Here is a 20,218-nt window from a genome sequence, read left to right on the forward strand (position 1 = left end):
ACACAATGTCTAAACATAGAAAAAGAGAGAAAAGAGAAAATTCATAATAAAGTAAGTTTATATGTATATGATATGCTTAGAGCCTGCGCACAATTAGAGAAAATATTCGAAATAAATATTAAATATTAAGAATAAAGAATTATTTTAAAATAATAAAATCGAAAAGACTCTAATATACATATATATAAACAAATTCGGGCATGAAGAATGTGTTATTAAACTAGTAAGAGTTCTTTATACTCGAATTTGTATTTATATATTAGAGTTTGTAGATTTTATTATTTTAAAATAATTCTTACTTCTCTAATAATTAATATTTCCTTTATTCCTACGAAGAGAGAATTTTCACTTAAAATTTATTCTGAAATTTATAGTAATCGTGGAATAATATTGGAATAATTTTATAAAAATTTCTCTTATTAATATTTATGCCACAATAAAATATATTAATATCTACCACAATAAAATATAAAATGTTTGATTAATTTTAATAATTAGTAAATAGCTAAAATATATAGTAAAATTTCAATGATTTTAAGATATATTAAAAACTTATGATTCTTTAAGTGTTTTAAATAGAACATATATAGATGCCAAAAAAGTGATATATATAAAATATTTTATATAAATTTTACAATGCAGCATAATATTTTTTCAATCCAACTTAATCGATCATAATAATTTTAATATGCAGCATAATAAATTTTCGGCTTATTACCAAACGTGATAGTAGCAAATTTTACGATAAAATATAACAAAAAATTCTCTCTGTGAATATATCTTCTAATGCGCAGCTTATTATAATAACATTAAAATAATTATATAGATTTTCTTATATCCGAAACAATATAATAGTTCAAATAGATACACAGTAGGAAAATTTTTATTTTATAAGTGGAGATAATAAAATCTATAATTAACATATTTTTACATTAAAACTATGTTAATTTTACACAAAATTTATTTTAAATTACCTGAAGTTTTGCATTTATTTTCTGTTAAAATATTAACACAATATTTGTGTCTCCATTTAACACTGTTAAATTGCCATAAAAATATCTGTGTTAAAATTAACAGTAATTTTTCAAGTGTGTAAAAAATCGCTAGAAATAATTAAAAAACAATTAAAAAATCGACGCGCGAGCGATGCGCCGGCGAAAAAGATTTGTGCAATCGCGACAGGTGCCATCCTCGTCATGCCCTAGTTACCGGGCCCGTCTTTTCTTGCGTGCGTGAACGCAGATGCGTGTGCGCCGAATAACGCATGAATCATGCCGCGTCGGTGTATATGCGCGAAGAGCGACGACGGTTCACTTTCTCCCCTCGGTTTCGTCCTCAATTACACGGAGGAGTCCCGGAGCGGGCCCCTCCTGTAATTACACGGATGAGATGGCTCAGTGGGCCACCGCACGCACGCGACGGAGTGAATCGCGGATAAGAACTTTTTTCTCTTTTTTCGGGCCCCGAGACCCCTTTCACTCGGCCCGCTGACGCGAGACCTGGTTTCCTTCCCAAAAGGTAGCATACTCATTACACGGATGTTGTCAAACATCCAAATATAGCCGTAAATATATGTATATGTATATACAACGAGACGTCATGATTATTATATTGCAGATTTGAAAAAAATACGGAAAATATGTATATTAATAAAAATTGTTTAATATACTTTATGCATATGTAATAATTTTTAAATATATAAATGTATTATTATTATTTTATATTTAAATTATATATAAATTATATATAAATCATATTTAAATATATAATTTATATATAATATATAATGATATAAAAATAATACAAAATAACACTATAATAATATAAATAATAACATAAATTATATATAAATAATTTAAAATTATAATATAAATATATCATTAAAATTATATATAAATATATAATTTATAATAATTTAATTTTAATAAACATGATACAATAATAATTTAAATCAATTTTAATTAAATTTAATAACAACTCCAAGTTCTCTCACCACAGTAGATTCCCATCTGCATTGAGATTCTTTGATACTTATAAAAAATTTTATTTATGAAAAATCCTAAACAAAGAATCTCAGAACAATATATATGTATATGTATATATATTTCTGTTTGCACTTTAAAACTGCAGCGTAAGAGAATAATTATTTATTTTATCTACACGTCATTCAATGTATTCTATTGTGTACCATGATATCATTCATGTCATGTGTTCCTACAAAATTAAAATTTTTTTTACCAGAGAAATAAGAAGCAAAAAAAACAGCAATTCCAGTTCTAAATATTTAGATCAAAGAGGCTTTTATGGAGTTTCTTTTAATTGCTGTGCTTTTAAAAAAACCTAATATTATTAACAGATTTTCTTGTTAAAAACGGTCTCCATTAAAATTTTTGTGTTAAATATTTAATACATTCATGTGTTAATTTAACATTGTGTTAATTAAACTTAAATGTTAAATTATTAAAACAATTGAAAAAAGATGTAAAAATAACACAAAATGTGCATTTATTTTTAATTTTATACAATACGTTCTGCTTTATTAGTGACAAGAATTATCTGTTAAAATTTACAGAAAAAAATGTTGATTTTCTATTTTATAATATAAGTAGAAATGATAAAATCTAAAATTAACATATTTTTAGTTAATTTTTACATTAAAAACTATGTAAATTTTACACAAAACTTATTTTAAATTATTTGAAGTTTTGCATTTACTTTGTGTTAAAATATTAACACAATATTTATATCTCCATTTGACGTGTCCATATTATGTTAAATTAACACAAAAATTTCTGTGAACCGTTTGGAACATGTGATATCCATTAAACACAAATTTTTCGTGTATATATTTCTGTTTGCACTCTAAACCTGCAGCGTAAAAGAATAATTATTTATTTTATCTACATGACATTCAATGTAATCTATTATGTACTATGATATCATTCATATCTCATATATTCCTACAAAATTTTAATTTTTTTCTAGAGAAATAAGAGACAAAAAAATCAGCAATTTCTCTTATAAATATTTAAATCAAGGAGGCTTTTATAAAAAATTTCTTTTAATTGCTGTGCCTTAAAAACCTAATATTATTAACAGATAGACATAATTCCGCTTGATCTTTGTTAATCTTTCTCAGGTGGATGGGTGTGTTTAGGGGTAGAATGAGTGGGTAGGCTGATCAGAGGTTCTTGGATTTACGCTCGATAGAGAACGAACGTTCATGGAGAACAAATTGCAGTCGAAGAAAGAGAGAGAAAGAGGAGATTCCCGTCGCAGGGCGTGCTCCTATCTATTGTGTTGCGCGCATTTTTAGCAGTTATCCGATCGCCTGAAAGGTCTCGGCTGTACCATTCCGTTTCATCCATTGTTCTCCTCGGGACTTTTACTATTCGATATACCACAACACACCGCACTCTGCACGTCATTTCCCCTTCGCGGCTTCTCTCCGTCGCGTCGCGGGCATCAGCGGGATGTTTCCGCTCATCATCCTTTTCAAGTCCTCCTCTTTCTCTTTTCCTCATCTCTTCGAACGCGTCCTCTCTTCCCTCTTTCGGAGTCACCCTCTTATCTCAAATCACGCGGAAAGCATATCTATATTTTTACCGGAGAGTACGTCGAATGTGTCTTGTACACGTCACCTCGTCGAGTGTTTCCTTTTTTAAGGACAAAAATATCCTGATGTTATTCTCTTCTCTATGAAATGAGAAAATGTATATTAGAGAAGCGAAAAGGTATAAGTGGAAAAATATTTGCGGGAAAGCTGTACAAAAATTCAGTATTGCGAATATTTGCATCGAAAAAAATAATTAAATAATTAAATACGTATAATCTTATATTAAATATATTGAAACTCATAATATAATATATAGATATATTTTAGATATCTTCTTTCTTTTACTATAACTCTTATTTATAAAATTTTCTTAATTATCATTTAATTATCATTTAAATATATTATTAAAAATAAATATATTATAAAATGTATCAAAATTAATATATTTTGGACAGAAAATCTTTTTATACTGCAAACACAGAATTATATTAAGCCTGAAGAGGCAATTATAAAAGCAACAAATAATTAATGACTCTTTTTAATTTAAGAATCAATAATTTTTTAAAAATTTTACACAAATTTGCATAAATTCCGTAAATATATTTATAATACATATATATTGTAGCTTCTAATTTGTGCAAGTGTAAAAACTTAATGTAAAAACTTAAATTAAGAACGTTTAACATTAGTTATGCAATTTTATTATAAACTCTAATTTTATTATAGCAATTTCTTTCGTTAGAAAAAATAAATCGCGGAAGGAAATGGATTAATGAGGTACGTATCCTTCGAATGAAATTGCATGCAAATTTGTCGCATGTGAATTTGCGAATCGTTGTACAGACTTTCCGCGGAAACCATTAAATCGAATACGATCATGATTTATATAGACATATTTGGCAATCCATGGTGTTGTGTGGGAGCCAAAAGTCCCGGAAACAAATTTATGCGCATTGTATCAACGAGGAATCTCTCGGCGCGGCATCGTCGTCACGACTTCGCCGAAGTAACGTGACTACAATTACGCCATAATTGGCCTAAGTGTGCCCATTGTGTTCGTGTCACTTGAGTATCGCCTACAGGTGTCTCCTCCACTTTGTTATGTATCGCGATTTACGTTCGTCGGATTGCAAAATATCGGGGACCAGTTGCATCGAAGCCGTCTTTTCGTGCAATACATCTCCTCTCCGTCCGTTCTCTATTTTGCAATGATTTATCGTAAGGTGAAAGAGCCTACAGTTTCTCGTTAATAGTTTTGACTGTCAGGAATTTTTCTCTGAAGAGATCAGTAAGAATTAATTTTCTAACTGAAAAGGAGTTATTAGAAATTCTTAAGTCATTAATACATTTAATCTAGTATTTTATGATTATATTATATATTATATACATTAAATATATGTATATCATAATAATATATTATAATAATTTAATTAATAAAATAACATATATATATATATGTAATGTTATTAATAGTGTAATTATAACGATATAAAACTATAAAGTGTATAATTATAATTTATTATAATATATAATTAATTAATATAATTAAATAATAATTATAATAAATAATAATTATATCATTATATATTTGTAATGTATTTAAAAATTGTTATATATACATATAAAGTATAATAAACAATTTTTAATTAACATACTTCTATTATTTTTTATCCTTTTATGTACACAATATAACAATCACGACAAACATTTCGAAAAAGATTACAAATTTAAATAGAAAACATCATTTAATATTGATTAGGGCGCTATATACAATTACCCTTTGTCATGGTCTATCTAGACAATAATAATGTAACTATTTTGTTCAAGAATAAATTATATTATGAATAATTAACAAAATAGTTTTGGTTCTCTATGAAATGAGAGTTTTCCATGTGAATTTTTAATTATTTCATCATGTTACTCTTGCAAATTTCATTATCAATAAGAAAATGTATTGATTCCCTGGCAGAAAATAGGAAAATTGTTTTTGAGAGCTACACATTCTAATATCTCCAACATTCTTTCTTCTCAACAGAAAATCTTTCCACTTACCTGTTAAGTTGTCCAGCATGTACGTCAGCAGCTTGTTCGTCCCTGCAGGCTCCCCATTTCCATACAACGTCAACACATCCTTGCTAAGTGGATTCCCTTGAAGTCCAAGCACTTGTAATTGGAACAACTTCCCGAGTTCGTACGGTAACACACGAAGGTAGTTTTGGTTCAATAACAACTCCCTGAAACAATATAAGAAATTGTATATAAAGAAAAATCTACAAAATACATTTATGGACAATTTACTCAATTTAATTCTCTTTATTTTATCTTACCTGAGGTAGATAAGGTCCCCCAGTTCAGCAGGCAGGCTGCGCAGCTTATTGCTGCTGAGATCTAGAATGCGCAAATTGGCAAGACGACCAATCTCAGGTGGCACTCTCTGCAGACTATTGTCGTTCAGATACAAAGCCGTCAGATGACTCATTTGCCACAAGTTGGGGCTTAGGTTTCTTATACTGCCTGTTATCTCCAACTCCGACCAATGAGATTTCTTCCCCGATTGATAGTCCTCAGAGCACATGAGTGTGTACATACGGCGCGGGTTGGAGTTCTCATACTTGTCCTTGTGATTGCGAGACATGTTACGATATTCTGGAAAAGGCACAAAACAGTGTTAAAATAATAATACTTTGCGTTCACAAACTTTTGACAAATTTAAATATATAGGATCAGTATACTGTTATATAAAATCAATCTATCTAACTAGTCATTTTATCTCTTGCACATAAATATCAAAATGATACAAATATAATTAATTATAATAATCATAATAAATCATAATAAATCACTGTTTTACATGCCTCATCGGCTGAGACTAAAAGAGTTGACAAACAATAAATATTTCTTGAGCAATTATTCAAATGTATGCACAGCATTCAAGAAAATGAGAAAAGGAAAAAACGTACATATGTCAGATGTACAATACAATCGCTGACTGAAGCTTAACACTGTTAACAAGTCAATTACTAAAACAATCTTCAACTCTGTACTTGAGTGATCGCAATGAAAGAAACAACAGAAAATATAACAGCGTACATGGAATCTATCCTGTATAAATTACAGGAACGTCTACGAAATTCGCAAGCACGTGAAAAATAAAAATAAAAATAAAAATAAAAAATTAAATAAGACAAATTCGCTCGTTCCCTACTGAAAATACACCAGGTGCAAGCCCATAACCTATGAGGGCGAGAGGGAGTTTTCGCGATCCTGATCGCTCGGAGCCGGCGAAAATTCGGCGATTTTGGCGCGAAACGCGAGGAAACGGCTCGGGCCGCGAATTTCGCCGGACGACGGCGAATTTGTTTCGCGTCAACCGACTCGTCCTGCCGAGTGGGTTCGTTCGCCCGCGACGACGGGTCGACGCGTTCGCGCGATTTTCGCGGCCGGAGAGGCGAGCGCGCGCGCCGAAAGTGACAGCTCGGGCGGAAAATGTCATTACGTACCTTCATCTACCTCTTCAGCACAAACGGGACGCGCGAGGAGTTGTTACCGAGTGAAAATTTTCGCGTAAACAAAACTACCTTGACAAACACGAATCCTCCATTTATCAACTGCACCGATCGTGCGCCAAACGGAACCGCCTGATTGGCCGAAGCAGCCGACGTCGCCGAGGAACGATTCGCGCGAGGGTCGCCAACTTGACGCGAAAAGGAGTTGGCGCCCTGCCGCTTCTCGTTCGAGCGACTCAAATTTCCGAGCGAATTACTTAAAATAAATACTTTTCTTTTTTTTTATAACAAATAACATATGACATAAAATTAAAAAAAATACATAACATGAAATAAATATAATAATGATGACGTCATTATATGAGTTATGTTCTACCTGGAATGAGGGAAGACTAAAATACAAGGTTGGGTAATAATTAATTAATTATAGTTAAAAATTTTAAAAAAAGTTAATATTTTAATTAATTTAAAAATGTTATTCTTGACCTAACTTTAACTTAACTTAGTTTAAAAAATCATTAATAACCCTGCTAATAAATAATTGTCTATACCTGGCGATCGGCTTGCACCCGTCGCACTTTTGTGCACTTTTCTTGCACTTCGAAGGAGAAAGGATATAACGCGATATTCGATCAATTCCGAACCTGCGAAAGAGCGATACGAAAATCACAGTAATGACGATTGCGAGAGGTGCCACTATTTGAAAAATGATTTCTACCACGTTAAGAAATACACTTGCGATAATTATTCGCGCGCGAGATTCACTATTAAACCGCAACTAAAGCAAGAAATACGGAGCGATTCGAATGCGACTTCTCTGAGTCGTCGCGCCACGTTCATTACTAATTGCGAATCGAAATTCGATACTTCAAGAATCGAAGTATCGAATCGAAGTACAATACAACGTGAATTTATCACAATATTGCAATATGTATATATTATAATAAATATTATGATAAAATTTAAATTATTATGATTAAATTATTTATATATATATATATATATATATATATATATATGATATAATTTAAAACATTTTTAAATAAAATTCGAAAAATTTTGATAGATTATATATATTATTATGTATTATTAATAAGAGAAATTTTCTAATGTTAATATCCAAAGCACTGGAAAAAAACAGCGAATCATAGTTATTTTATGTAGAGATATAAAATTATGATGGACAAATACACTATATCATTAAACTTTTATTATTTTTCGAAAATTATATTATATATATTTCTTTGAATTTGAAATATTTTAGAAAATCGTATAATATTTGAAACATATAATCTTTTAAATGTGCAAAAAATAATACATTTTTAATAAAATTAAAAATAATATAAGAAATAACCCTAACAGCACACATATCCCAAAGACGTTCAGAGAACATCCTAAGGATGTTCGAATGTCTTCTGGATATTTTCGGATATCCTCAAAATGCCTTTTGGATATATGGTGCGCTATTAGGAAATATTTAAAGATATTTAAAAATAATATTTAAATACAGTAATATATTTTTAGAAAAATAAAAATTAAGTAAAAAATATCTTCCTCTCTTTCTTTATTAGTACAATAAATCCGTTTACACATAGACGAGATATTATATTTATTACTTGTTGGACGTCGAAAGATTTTGAATTTATTTTTAAATATCTTATTTTATATAGTAAGACTAACAATAAATAAACTTCCTTAATTTTTACCTTACCTTGCATTTTATTTTTTTTAAATGGAGATTCTGTGTCCTTCGCTTGAACCATCGATTTACTGGTAGCAAGATGTAATCCAATTGGTGTCTTTGGAATACGCGGTATGAATGGTGGACTATTTACAGAAAGATTATACTTTACTTGAACCTTCAATTTACTGATATCAAGATTGCTATCGGATCTATCAGTTTCTGAAACTCCACTAATTTCCAAATTCTGAGATTTATTTATTTCATCACTTATTGCACCTTTTGGTTCAATTCGTGTAATTGAATGACTACATGATATGAACGGTTCATGATTTACCATATTAAACTTCATCATTTCCATCTTTATCAGTTCATCGATATCAAGATCGCAATCGAATACGTCAATTTCTGAAACTTTACTTATTTTCGAATTCTGAGATTTATTTATTTCAGCATTTGTACTTTGTGATTCAATTTGTGTAATTGGATGACGTGTGAATGGTTCACGCTTTACAGATGGATCATCATTATGATTCATTTCAATCGTCAAATTATTCTTATCAAGTCTGCTATCAGATTCATTAACTTCTACATGAACTTTAGTCTTTTTATTCGAATTTTGAGGATCATTCATTTTAACATTTATAAATAAGTGTGATTTATTGTACAGTGAATGATTTACAGAAGGATCATTATGCTTTTTATTGCTATCAAGATCATCATTGATTTTATCAACTTTTGAAACTTCCAAATTCTGAGATTTATTTATTTCAGCACTTATTGTATTTTGTAATCTGGTTTGTGTAATTGGACAGTGTGATGATGTATGCTGTGAATGATTTACAAAAGGATCATTATGCATCATTTTATTTCTATCAAGATCATTATCAGTTTTATTAACTTTTGAAACTTTAATAACTTCCAAATTCTGAGATTTATTTATTTCAGCATTTATTGTATTTTGTAATGTGGTTTGTGTAATTGGACAGTGTGATGATGTATGCTGTGAATGATTTACAAAAGGATCATTATGCATCATTTTATTTCTGTCAAGATCATTATCGGTTTTATTAACTTTTGAAACTTTAATAACTTCCGAATTCTGAGATTTATTTATTTCAGCATTTATTGTATTTTGTAATGTGGTTTGTGTAATTGGACAGTGTGATGATGTATGCTGTGAATGATTTACAGAGAAATTATTATGCTCCATTTGAACCATCGATTTACTACTGATATCATGATTACGATTGGATCCATCAATTTTTAAAATTTTACTTAGTTTTGAACTCTGAGATTCATTGTTGACATTTATATTTTGTGGTCTGGTTTTTGGAAAGTGTGGTACATATGGTGTATGATTTACAAAAGAATAATTGTGCTCCATGTGAATATTTTGAACTATTGGTTCACTGATATTGCAATTACTATTCAGTCCATTAAATTTTGAAACTTCAGTTTCCAATTTTTGAAATTCAATCCCCATATTTATTGTATTTTGTGGTGTCATTGGCATAATTGGATGTTGTATGAACAATTCATGATTTACAGGAACATAATTGCATTGCTCCCATTGCGCTCTGAACTGATCAAAGGAATAATTTATTCTATCAATGTTCTCAAATTCTTGCATATAATTAATAGTCATAGGTGGTCCAAATACTGGAAGAAAACCTTTAACAAAAACACATTTTGCCTTTATAAATCAACAATCTAATGTCAAATAAAAAAAAATATATATATATGTAATAATAAATATAAATATTATAAAATATATAACAATAATAAATATATCACAATATTAATATCAATATTTCTACAAGAAGAACGTATTATAATATATATAATATAAAGATGAGATAAAATGTATAAATAAAATCTCTATATAATGATAAATAAATAAATTAATTAAGAATAAAATAATAAATATATAGAAAAAATCGTAATTTAAGAATCTAGACAAAAAATAAAAAGGTACATAATATATATATGTACATTAGATTAGATATAGGTAAGCATTATATATCTTTATTTCTGCATTAAAATAAAAAGAAATTTTTTAGTTAAAACTTATAATTATTTTATAAAAATGAAAATTAAATGTTTTAAACAATTTCAAGGATTTCGAAAGCTATCTCTAGTTATTAACTTTCTCTTTTTTGCAGCAGCAGCAGTCAATCAGAAACAACCTATTCAATGACCCATTCAATGATGAATTTCTATCTAGAGGATCTCTATCTTTATAATGTAAATTCTATGGTTAGGACAAAAGAATGTGCTTTCTAGGGAATTTTTTTAGCCCCCATTTATGATCCTTTGCTATTGAAACTACTATTGCTGGCACATGTAACGTAATATGTAACATATAATTTGTTATAAAATTTTTATTTTGCCACATTTGGCTATATCATTTAGATGAATTACAAAATTCTTTCGTACATCTTTATTTATCTCAAAAATCTTTATAAACAATGTCAGAAAATATCTTTGAAGAGAATAACTTATTCAGAGGTAAATATAACCAACAAAAAAATTACATGATAAAATTGAAAAAGATTACATATTTACAAAGATTTAATTACAAAGATCGTTCGCATTTGTTGATACTTTTGTATTATTATTATATCTGATTTTTACGATGCTGATATACTAACAATGGTAATTATATTTCCTTAATAAACAATGTCAGTATCTTTGAAAAAAATAATTTATTCAAAGGGAAATAAGCAACAAAAAATTACATATTTACAAAGATCTAATTACAAAGATTGTTCACATTTATTGGAATTTTTTGTCGCATCTTTGTATTATTATTATTATATTTGACTTTACGATTACAATTATTATGTGTAGATTACAAAACCGACAACTTCGATGACAGCGACTTGCAATCCCGATTATACGCGGAAATCTATTATGGATCGAATGTTGGGGATGGTTCAGGAAGTCTGGATTCTTCAAAAACGATTCAGTTTGATAGCATTGCCGAGCTAACTTCTGAAAGTATGCGGAGAAAAAAACCTGAAGACAAGCAGCTATCAGAACCTGAAGCTGCTAGAGGTATATCTAATAATAAAATTAAGAAAATATTGAATGAACATTGTAATCAAAACGCTCAATTGTCAAATGTGACTTCCATCATAGATTCATTGATGTATGATGATACATTAGATACAGAGAATTCACTTGATCGTCCTCCATTGGTTGAAGTTCAGACCAACGCAGATAAAGTGTCAGAAGCGATAAATCTTGTAACAGATAAAGAAGACGATTCTAATAGCAGTACAGAAAGTTCTTCGTCGAAAGAGGAAAAGAGAGAGTGGAAGAAAATTTCTTCCCAGAAGAATAAATCTTCTAGCCAACATAGAAGCACAAAGTTTCCAGGAAAAAGAAAGCATCAAGGGAGTTCCTTAAATACTGCTTTGTTGAATGAAGCGAAACATTCAAAGTACAATGTCCTTTCAAAATCTATGAAACAAGAGATGTCCTTAGTCAAACAATTTACGAAAGATAAAGAGTCTTCTGACAGCTCTGACTCTGAAGGATCTATTTGGGAAATACCAGTTCCACCGAAGCCAAAACCACTACTTATAAATCTGCAGGATTCCGATGAGGAAAACAATACAAATTCAAAGATAGATAATCGAATTCCAGAAAAAATTACTCCAATCACGAGTCAAATTACAGGGACATCAAGCAGTCATCAAGATACATCCCCTAAAAATAAGAGTCCCGATAAATCTTTACATAATAAGAATACAACAAAATCCAAAAATACATGTGCACCAGAAATCGGAGAAGATATCGTTTTACATTGTACAATAGTTCAGAAGGGTGCAAAAAGTATACAAGAAATAAAACAGTTGGCCAGAAGTGCGGAGTTGAATAAAAATCCAAAGCCAAATACATCAACCAGAGACACAAATAAAAATTCTACGCAGCAACTACCTCAAACTAAATCTAAGGAAACTAACACAAATTTTCAACAAGAGACATTTGTAAATCCAGTATTTTCAGACACAAAACGGCAACAGACCAGATACAACTTAAGGAACGAAAACAAAAACCTAACAGATAAAGAGACGTCTTGCAGTAATCGCGACACAACGACAGAGCGAAAGAGACAATTCGACAATAGAACCGAGGACCCTAAACAAAAACGACAATGCGTCGTTCAACCAAACAACCAAACTCTTACGCAACAGAGCGACAACAGCGAACAGGACAAGAGACACGAGCACTTCCAAACGATGTCGACCGCGCTGAGGCAGGTCCACTACGACTCGTCCCGCGGCCAGGAGAATTTCAACGTTGACGAGCTGCAGCGGGGCATGTCGCGGGATCCGCGACTGTGGAGGATCCTGGACGAGGACCTAATGCCGTCCCCGTCCATGAAGCAACGCAACCGATTCTTCAACGTCAAGTGCAGCATTTGCCACCGAGACGGTCACCAACACTACGACTGTCCGGTGTCGCGTAAAACGCCCTGCTGCTACATATGCGGCAAGCAGGGCCACGTAGTGTTCCGCTGCCCGCAGAAACTCTGCCTCACATGCGGTAAGCAACAGAACACGTTTCGTAAGACTTGCGAGCACTGTCGTGTCCTGTACTGTACCATGTGTCATTCGGTAGGACACGAGCACACCCAGTGTCCGGATCTCTGGCGACGGTACCATCAGACCACCAGTCAGACCAGCCTGCCGCAGAATCCGGGTGACGCGATAAAGCCACCGGGCTCGTTGCACTGCTGCAATTGCACCAAGCGCGGCCACGAGTCCTCCACGTGCAGGGAATATCGCTGGTCCCAGCACTACCAGACCCCCGCCGCGGTCACGAATTACACGAACGGGCCTATGTACCCGATTAATTTCGCCGAGGATCTCTACGAAGAGGAAATTAAATCGTTCGACGCGACATCTAGCTCGAAAATTATTCAGCAACCTGTGAAGGAGTATTATGAAGGAACCAATGAGACGCCGATGGAGGAAACTCTGTCCAATTTAGAAGTAAAAGGAGACTCGGAAGCTTCTTCTACGGCAAATAAGTTGCCTCAGTTTGAGGAGGAACAGAAGATGCTCATACCGAACGAGATTAATTTCGACAAGGTGATATATACCTTTGGTAAATTTCATAACAAAAATCACAAGAACGGGTGGATAATCACGAGAGACTTTGCATTAATGAAGAAGGATTTGTCAGCCGATGGAAAGAAAGCTGTGGCATACACTTTACCAAACTCCAGAATTGAGCCCAGATTTCTTAAGACGCTGAGTAAGAAGGCGATAGAATTCGAAGTGAAAATAGGCACTATAAATAGGCCGAAAAAGAAAAATTCAGCCATAGTGATACAGGTGATTGCGATTAAGGACTATGCAGAGCTGATCTACAACTTGCTGCTCCACTGGATCAATCTGCCAGACAACGAGAAGTATAATGGGATAGACGTGACCCTGCCCATGAGTCCTACAAAGATGTTTAACTGTCTGAATTCGAGGCTACCACAGTTGACAAAAATGAGCTTTACAAATTACACTGAACATATAAGAAGCAACCAGCAAAATGACCCACAATGGCTCTACAATACAGTAAAAGACTTGAAAATCAAATTGGTACAGGTCCGGTACAATGTCGGACTGTGCAAAAGCTCTTATATAAGCTTGCGTAAGACGTTGTGGCGTATACAACTCAGGCTCCTTATGATTGTCAATACTGAGCCTGTACCGAATGCTGACGTGATCGAGTTTCAAGAGGAGATGAAGCGACTCGATGTTAAGAGATGGGATCACAAGATTACGAGACTCGACAATGCCTCTTATCTGAAGTTCACTCTGCTTTACAATCGTTTATTTGTACCTCACACACCTATTGGGTTGTTCCAAACGCTGAATCGCTTTAAGGCACACGCTGAAGGGCTGTCGAAGAATTTGCCACAGACCCAGGTAATAGAACAGAAGAATAAAATGGATGAACCAGAAAGTCTCCCTGTGATGAATATTCAGCAGGATACAAGTGAGGTATTAATTGATAATGTCGGTGATACCGTAAATTGCAATGAGAATGAGGTAATACTGATACAAGATTCTGTTGTGCCGTCAAATATTGAGGCGTTGAATTATATTGAACCGGTATCGATTTTAATAGAAAACGAAAACGCAAATCAACTGTCAACAAGCAATGACATCAATTATTCATTCATGAACGAACCGAATTTAAATACGGTGGATACGAGATTTCTTGTGGAAAAGGAGAAGGAAGAACTGCGAAAATTAAAACCTCAAGATTTATATATGTCATCTCTCAGGACGATAGATATGAGTAATCTTTCGAAAAAACAGAAAAAAAAAGTTAGGCGACAATTAAAAATTGAAGATTTGCAGAATACAGCGATACCAAAGCTTGCAAAAAAGCTTGCAAAAGCGCAAAGGATATCTGATGTTAATTATTTATATCACAATGCGTTAAGTCTCATAGGTCAGGTTCGTAGGCTTAATCTACCCCATTTAACGAGAGCAGCAAATGAACTGCAAAAGAAAATTAACGACAAAACAATTCAGAAAAAACATGTCGATGACATAAAAAAAATGATTCGTTCTGGGAAGAAATATGAAAAGAACATTAATACATTTTGGAAAAACATGTAGACATAATAGTTATAAAAAATGTCAATACATTCTGATTCATGGATATTGCAATATTGAGTAAGTAAAATTATTTGTGACTGGCATAAGATGATTATGGGTAAATTTTAATGTCAATTTTAATGATTTAAATGTGGATAAAAGAAAATTGTTTATGCATAAACGATGCCAAATGACCACGTTTTTGTGAGAAAGGAAAGGTATATAATATATAACTGTAAAAATATCTTACATACTGTTTAATCATATATACTACATTCATTTTAATCATATATTTTGATCAAATTAATGACATTTCAAAACAGTCATAATATTTGCTATAGTAATTATAAATCCATTATCTTTTCATATTGTTTACAATTTCGAATGAGATATTAAATAATTATCTCAATTTTTTGTTTTCTTAATGATACCAATTTAGATAATAATAAAATTAATATCTTAAAATATATATTTTCCACATTTATATTATAATTGTTACTTGTCATAATGATAAAAATCGTTTTATAGTATTATATCTTTAAATAAAATATTAAATTGATTAATTTTACAGAAAAAGAACATTTCTCGTATTTCACAAATAATACATAACTGATCCAATTAAAATATCAATATTTGATTTATTTATGATTAAAGATTATTTATCATAGCAATGAAAAACAATTTCTTTATATAACGCATCTTTAAATGAAATATTAAACTGATTGAATTTTGAATATGCAGAAAGAATATTTATTTTATATTTTCACAAATAATATCTGACAATACAATTGTTTGAGATATGTCACTATTATTTGATTTACTTATAACTAAATTTTATTGTTATAACCTGAATATGAAAAAAGTGTCTTTTAGTATAAAATTTAAATAAAATATTAATTAATTTTAAATATACAAAAAAATGTCATTTTATTATTTATTTATAATTAAGCTTTATATAATTTTATATATTAACAGAATTAAGAATTTGCTAATTGGAATAGTTAAACAACTAATTATAAGATTCAGAATTATATATATTTCACATTTGTATTCTAGTAATTCCATATGTCAGAGTAGTGAATGACAGATGTAGAGTAGAGCATACCGTATAGAGAGTATCGAGACATTACATTCACTTTTCCTGAAGAAAACTATCGAAATCTCATTCAACATAGATCAAACTTTCTAGTCGCAGAGAACTAAATCATAATTCTTAATACAATCTACGCATACAGACATATCTCTCTATGCAAAACCATTTCAGTGACACGCAATAAAAACTCAAGAGAGTCCATCGCCGCAAGAAGAAAATACATAAAAAATAAGACTCCTCCAACTGTTATTTCTTCATTGGTGGCGGTCCAACCATAGGAGGAGGTGGTCCGTTCATGGGGGGCCTCATGTGCCCCATAGGACCTATGGGACCCATCATGGGACCCATGGGGCCCATCGGTCCCATCATAGGTGGCCTCATTCCCATCATCGGAGGTGGCATTGGTCCATGAGGGCCCATCATCATCGGTCCTCCAGGCCCCATGGGACCAGCTGGGTGCATACCAGGTGGCGGCATCATTCCTGGCGGTCCCTGGGGTGGGACTCCTGATCGCGAGCCCAGGCTGGAGCCCAGGTTCGGCGGAGGCGGGATTGCCGCGCCCTTGTTCGCGGCGAAGGGATTCGAGGCGATCTTGCCGGCCTTGAAGGCGGCGGTGGTTGCGTCGATGAGGTGCTGCGCCTGCTCCTCCATCCACTTCTGGTAGAAGTACTTGACGTTGTCCTTGTGCTTGCGACCCTGGCAGTGGGTCTTGCGGACGCTCGGAGAATCATGTGTCAAATACGTGTCGCAGTAGTCGCAGTAGTACTTCGGCATCGGGGCTGAGTCTCTCCTGGACTTCCGACACGATTCTTCGATAATATTATTTGGTTCAAATCACTTTCTTTATGCTTGCGAAAAAACTTTTTCACGCCTTTTTGGTTATGTTTATTACCGGTGATGTGCCCTTTGACAGTTCGCAATAAAGCGACGAGATGCGCGGATTGGTCAATTTTGTCGGACGCGAGCGGCCAATCAGAATTGCAGGCGTCATTTTTTTTTCTTTTTTACAGGAGAATTGTAAACTTGTCCGAAATATTTTATATTATTAATTAAGTGTGAATAATTAGTGTTCGTTTATGAAGAATTTGATAAGTAAAATTTGTACGAAAGAATAATTCATAAAATAAAAATGAATTAATAATAATAAAAATGAAAATAATGAATAAAAATAAAAATATGTATTGATGTTCGATTTTGATTATTTTAAATTAATTTTGTGATGAAATCTGATATATTACCGGTGATGTTCTTTGACAGTTTACAATACAGCGACGAGATGCGCGGATTGGTCGATTTTGTCGGACGCGAGCGGCCAATCAGAATTGCAGACGCCATTTTTTTTCTTTTTGACATGAGAATTGTGAACTTGTCCGAAATATTTTACTAAATAGAAGTAACAAGTAACCATCGACATATAGAATGGACTGAGCATTGCGATATGTAAACGCGCGCCTGCTTTAGAGTGAGAGGTACTACATCTGAGGCCTATGTTTGTCTCTCTTGCAAGCTTCTGATTTGTTATTTCGTCCCCCTCCAGAATTCTAGCAGTAACATAGCATTAAATTTTTGACACCTCACCTTCGCCTACTCGCTTTGGAATAACGTGAAACGTTTATCTTTATCTTTAAAAATTAAAAAATGGTTTTAAGGTGTTTTGTGTGCAAAATTACGTATGATAAAAATAAAAAGGATATACAGATGCATAAGTAAGTACATTAAAAGTATTTTTTATAGGACATTATTGTAACACATTCTTTAAACATATTGTTTTAAAGCTGTATATAATTATATTATATATACGTAACTTGCATAGTTTTGTTAAATATATATTAAAATTATATATTATATAATAAAATTAAGATATGTAATAGTATGTAATAAAAATTGTGTAAAGTAAAATTATAAAAAGTTAGGTTAGATTATGCGTTTTACAAATAAGAGATATTTAGAACATTATTTTAAATATTTTGTAATATAATAATAATTGAATTATACAATATAAAGCTAGTAATACATTATCATTATTTTCAGAGTTCCAGAAAAAGAACACATAAAGAAATTGTAAATAAATAAATAAATAAATAAATTCTAAAAAAATCTATTGACTACACATTTCATAGAAAAATGCACATGGTCCGCAATTTTTTTAGACGGCCCTGCAAAAAGAGAGACAAACATAGGCCTCAGATGTAGTACTTCTCACTCTAAAGCAGGCGCGCGCTTACCCATCGCGATGCTCAGTCCGTTCTATATGTCGATGCAAGTAACTATGCGATATAGGGATTTTTTATTCCCCAAATTATGGGGGAATAATTAGTGCTCGTTTATAGAAATTCCGTTTATGAAGAATCTGATAATAAAATTTGTACGAAAGAATAATTCATAAAATAAAAATAAATTAATAATAATAAAAGTGAAAATAATGAATAAAAATAAAAATATGAATTAATGTTCGATTTTGATTATTTTAAATTAATTTTGTGATGAAATCTGATTTGCATCGATGCAGCACACAAAAATTATATTTATATTTATTTAATATTCTGAAAACAATTTAAGAGAGTATTGTGTGAAATTTTAAATGTAGATATAAATACTAAAAAAAATTACTGAAAAATGAATATAACATATGCAATAATAAATATATTGACTAATTTATTTTAAATTCTATTAATATAATTTTTTTGAAATGTTTCAAAATTATACTTTTAAACTAATAAGTCAAAAAAGCTCCAATATATATACAAAATAATTCAGATATAAATAATGATGAGTTATTATAATATATTTTAGCTACAACAAAATTATTAAAAAATTTCTCTATATTTACTTTGAACCTTATATTGGGTTTTCTTGTGGATTTATTTTCAGCATATTAATTTTTTATTTATTAAGATATTTATTAGATAGTTTTAAATATGGTCCAGAAAAGATGGAAACGCTCAAATAAGCATAAAGGAATTTAAAAATAATTTATTCTATATCTAAAATATTTAGCTCATCTTAGGCTTTTTTTTATGCCTAACAATTTGTTTTTATTTTTTTAATTCTCTATAAATAAATAATTTATTTGAATCACAAATATATAAATAAATAGAATATATGAATATATTTAAATCAATTATATATAAGTAGAGACAATATAGAAAGTAGTGTATATATACATATAAAATATTATATATTCACAACTGACTTTTCATCTGACAAAAAATATATAAAATTATTTAAAAATAATTTAGGGTATTAGTTGAAAAGTCGATCAACTCTTGCAGCAATTATTAGGAAATCCTTAAATCTCTCTCAATATCTGATTGCATCAATAAATTGAATGTACTTACTGTTATCAGGCTGTGGCAGCGGATGTACTGGTAATACATTAGGCATATATCCACCTGCATCATACATGTTAGCAGGATACGATGATTGTACATTGTACAAGAATCTTACGTACCCATTGCTTTCATCTATCGAACTATTATTCAAGTGTGGATCACACATATTGTCGAGTCGAATAAAAAAAGATACACTAACAGAGATATATATATATGTATATATCTATCAGCCATAACACGCACTCGCGAATAATCGGTAATAATTAACACGACGCAACGATCGAAATAATACTGCGGGTTTAATTACTTACACGATTTCTCAAGCAAAAATCGCGAGAAATACAGAGATTTCGAAAAGCGACACAATAACATATGTATATAACAATACGTACTGATATCATAGGACACGACTGTTGTCTCTCATCCTAAA

At 31.4% G+C, this 20,218-nt stretch overlaps 3 protein-coding genes and 1 long non-coding RNA gene across 6 annotated transcripts in view; 2 read left to right on the forward strand and 2 right to left on the reverse strand.

Moving 5' to 3' along the window:
* Window positions 1-20,207, reverse strand: part of LOC114941375 (uncharacterized) — a 253,570-nt gene extending 233,363 nt beyond the window's left edge. Inside the window, exons 1-4 of the mRNA XM_029316355.2 lie at window positions 19,795-20,207; window positions 8,774-10,417; window positions 5,884-6,202; window positions 5,609-5,790 (exon numbers count right to left, since the gene is read on the reverse strand). Of these exons, the coding sequence (XP_029172188.2) occupies window positions 5,609-5,790; window positions 5,884-6,202; window positions 8,774-10,417; window positions 19,795-19,954 (2,305 nt within the window). The 5' untranslated portion in view covers window positions 19,955-20,207. The remainder of the gene's footprint in view (window positions 1-5,608; window positions 5,791-5,883; window positions 6,203-8,773; window positions 10,418-19,794) is intronic.
* LOC146721226 (uncharacterized) lies at window positions 4,674-5,858 on the forward strand. Its single transcript, XR_014925749.1, has 2 exons — window positions 4,674-4,779; window positions 5,592-5,858. It is a non-coding gene; the product is annotated as an uncharacterized LOC146721226 (long non-coding RNA).
* Window positions 11,044-15,607, forward strand: LOC114941372 (uncharacterized). 3 transcript variants are annotated; one of them, XM_029316348.2, is made up of 3 exons: window positions 11,044-11,254; window positions 11,597-13,300; window positions 13,376-15,607. In XM_029316348.2, exons 1-3 carry the CDS (start codon window positions 11,215-11,217, stop codon window positions 15,382-15,384), a joined length of 3,753 nt encoding a protein of 1,250 aa, XP_029172181.2. In that variant the 5' UTR covers window positions 11,044-11,214; the 3' UTR covers window positions 15,385-15,607. The 3 variants fall into 3 exon arrangements, with proteins under 3 accessions (XP_029172181.2, XP_029172182.2, XP_029172179.2); XM_029316349.2 differs by having other exon boundaries at window positions 11,597-11,803; window positions 11,888-15,607; XM_029316346.2 differs by having other exon boundaries at window positions 11,597-15,607.
* Window positions 16,091-17,385, reverse strand: snRNP-U1-C (small ribonucleoprotein particle U1 subunit C). Its single transcript, XM_029316356.2, has one exon. The coding sequence runs from the start codon at window positions 17,228-17,230 to the stop codon at window positions 16,703-16,705; it is 528 nt and encodes a 175-aa protein (XP_029172189.2). The 5' UTR covers window positions 17,231-17,385; the 3' UTR covers window positions 16,091-16,702.
* Window positions 20,208-20,218: the final 11 nt, after the last annotated feature.

Source organism: Nylanderia fulva, unplaced genomic scaffold, assembly GCF_048542155.1.
Source record: "Nylanderia fulva isolate GAGA-0341 unplaced genomic scaffold, ASM4854215v1 Scaffold52, whole genome shotgun sequence".
Classification (NCBI taxonomy): Eukaryota; Metazoa; Arthropoda; class Insecta; order Hymenoptera; family Formicidae; genus Nylanderia; species Nylanderia fulva.

Excerpts from the sequence above, each read along its gene's own strand:
- snRNP-U1-C (XM_029316356.2), bottom strand. The coding sequence starts at position 17,230 with ATGCCGAAGTACTACTGCGACTACTGCGACACGTATTTGACACATGAT.
- LOC114941372 (XM_029316346.2), top strand. The coding sequence starts at position 11,215 with ATGTCAGAAAATATCTTTGAAGAGAATAACTTATTCAGAG. Across the intron at positions 11,255-11,596 it reads AGAGAATAACTTATTCAGAG|ATTACAAAACCGACAACTTC; the intron begins GTAAATATAACC and ends TATTATGTGTAG.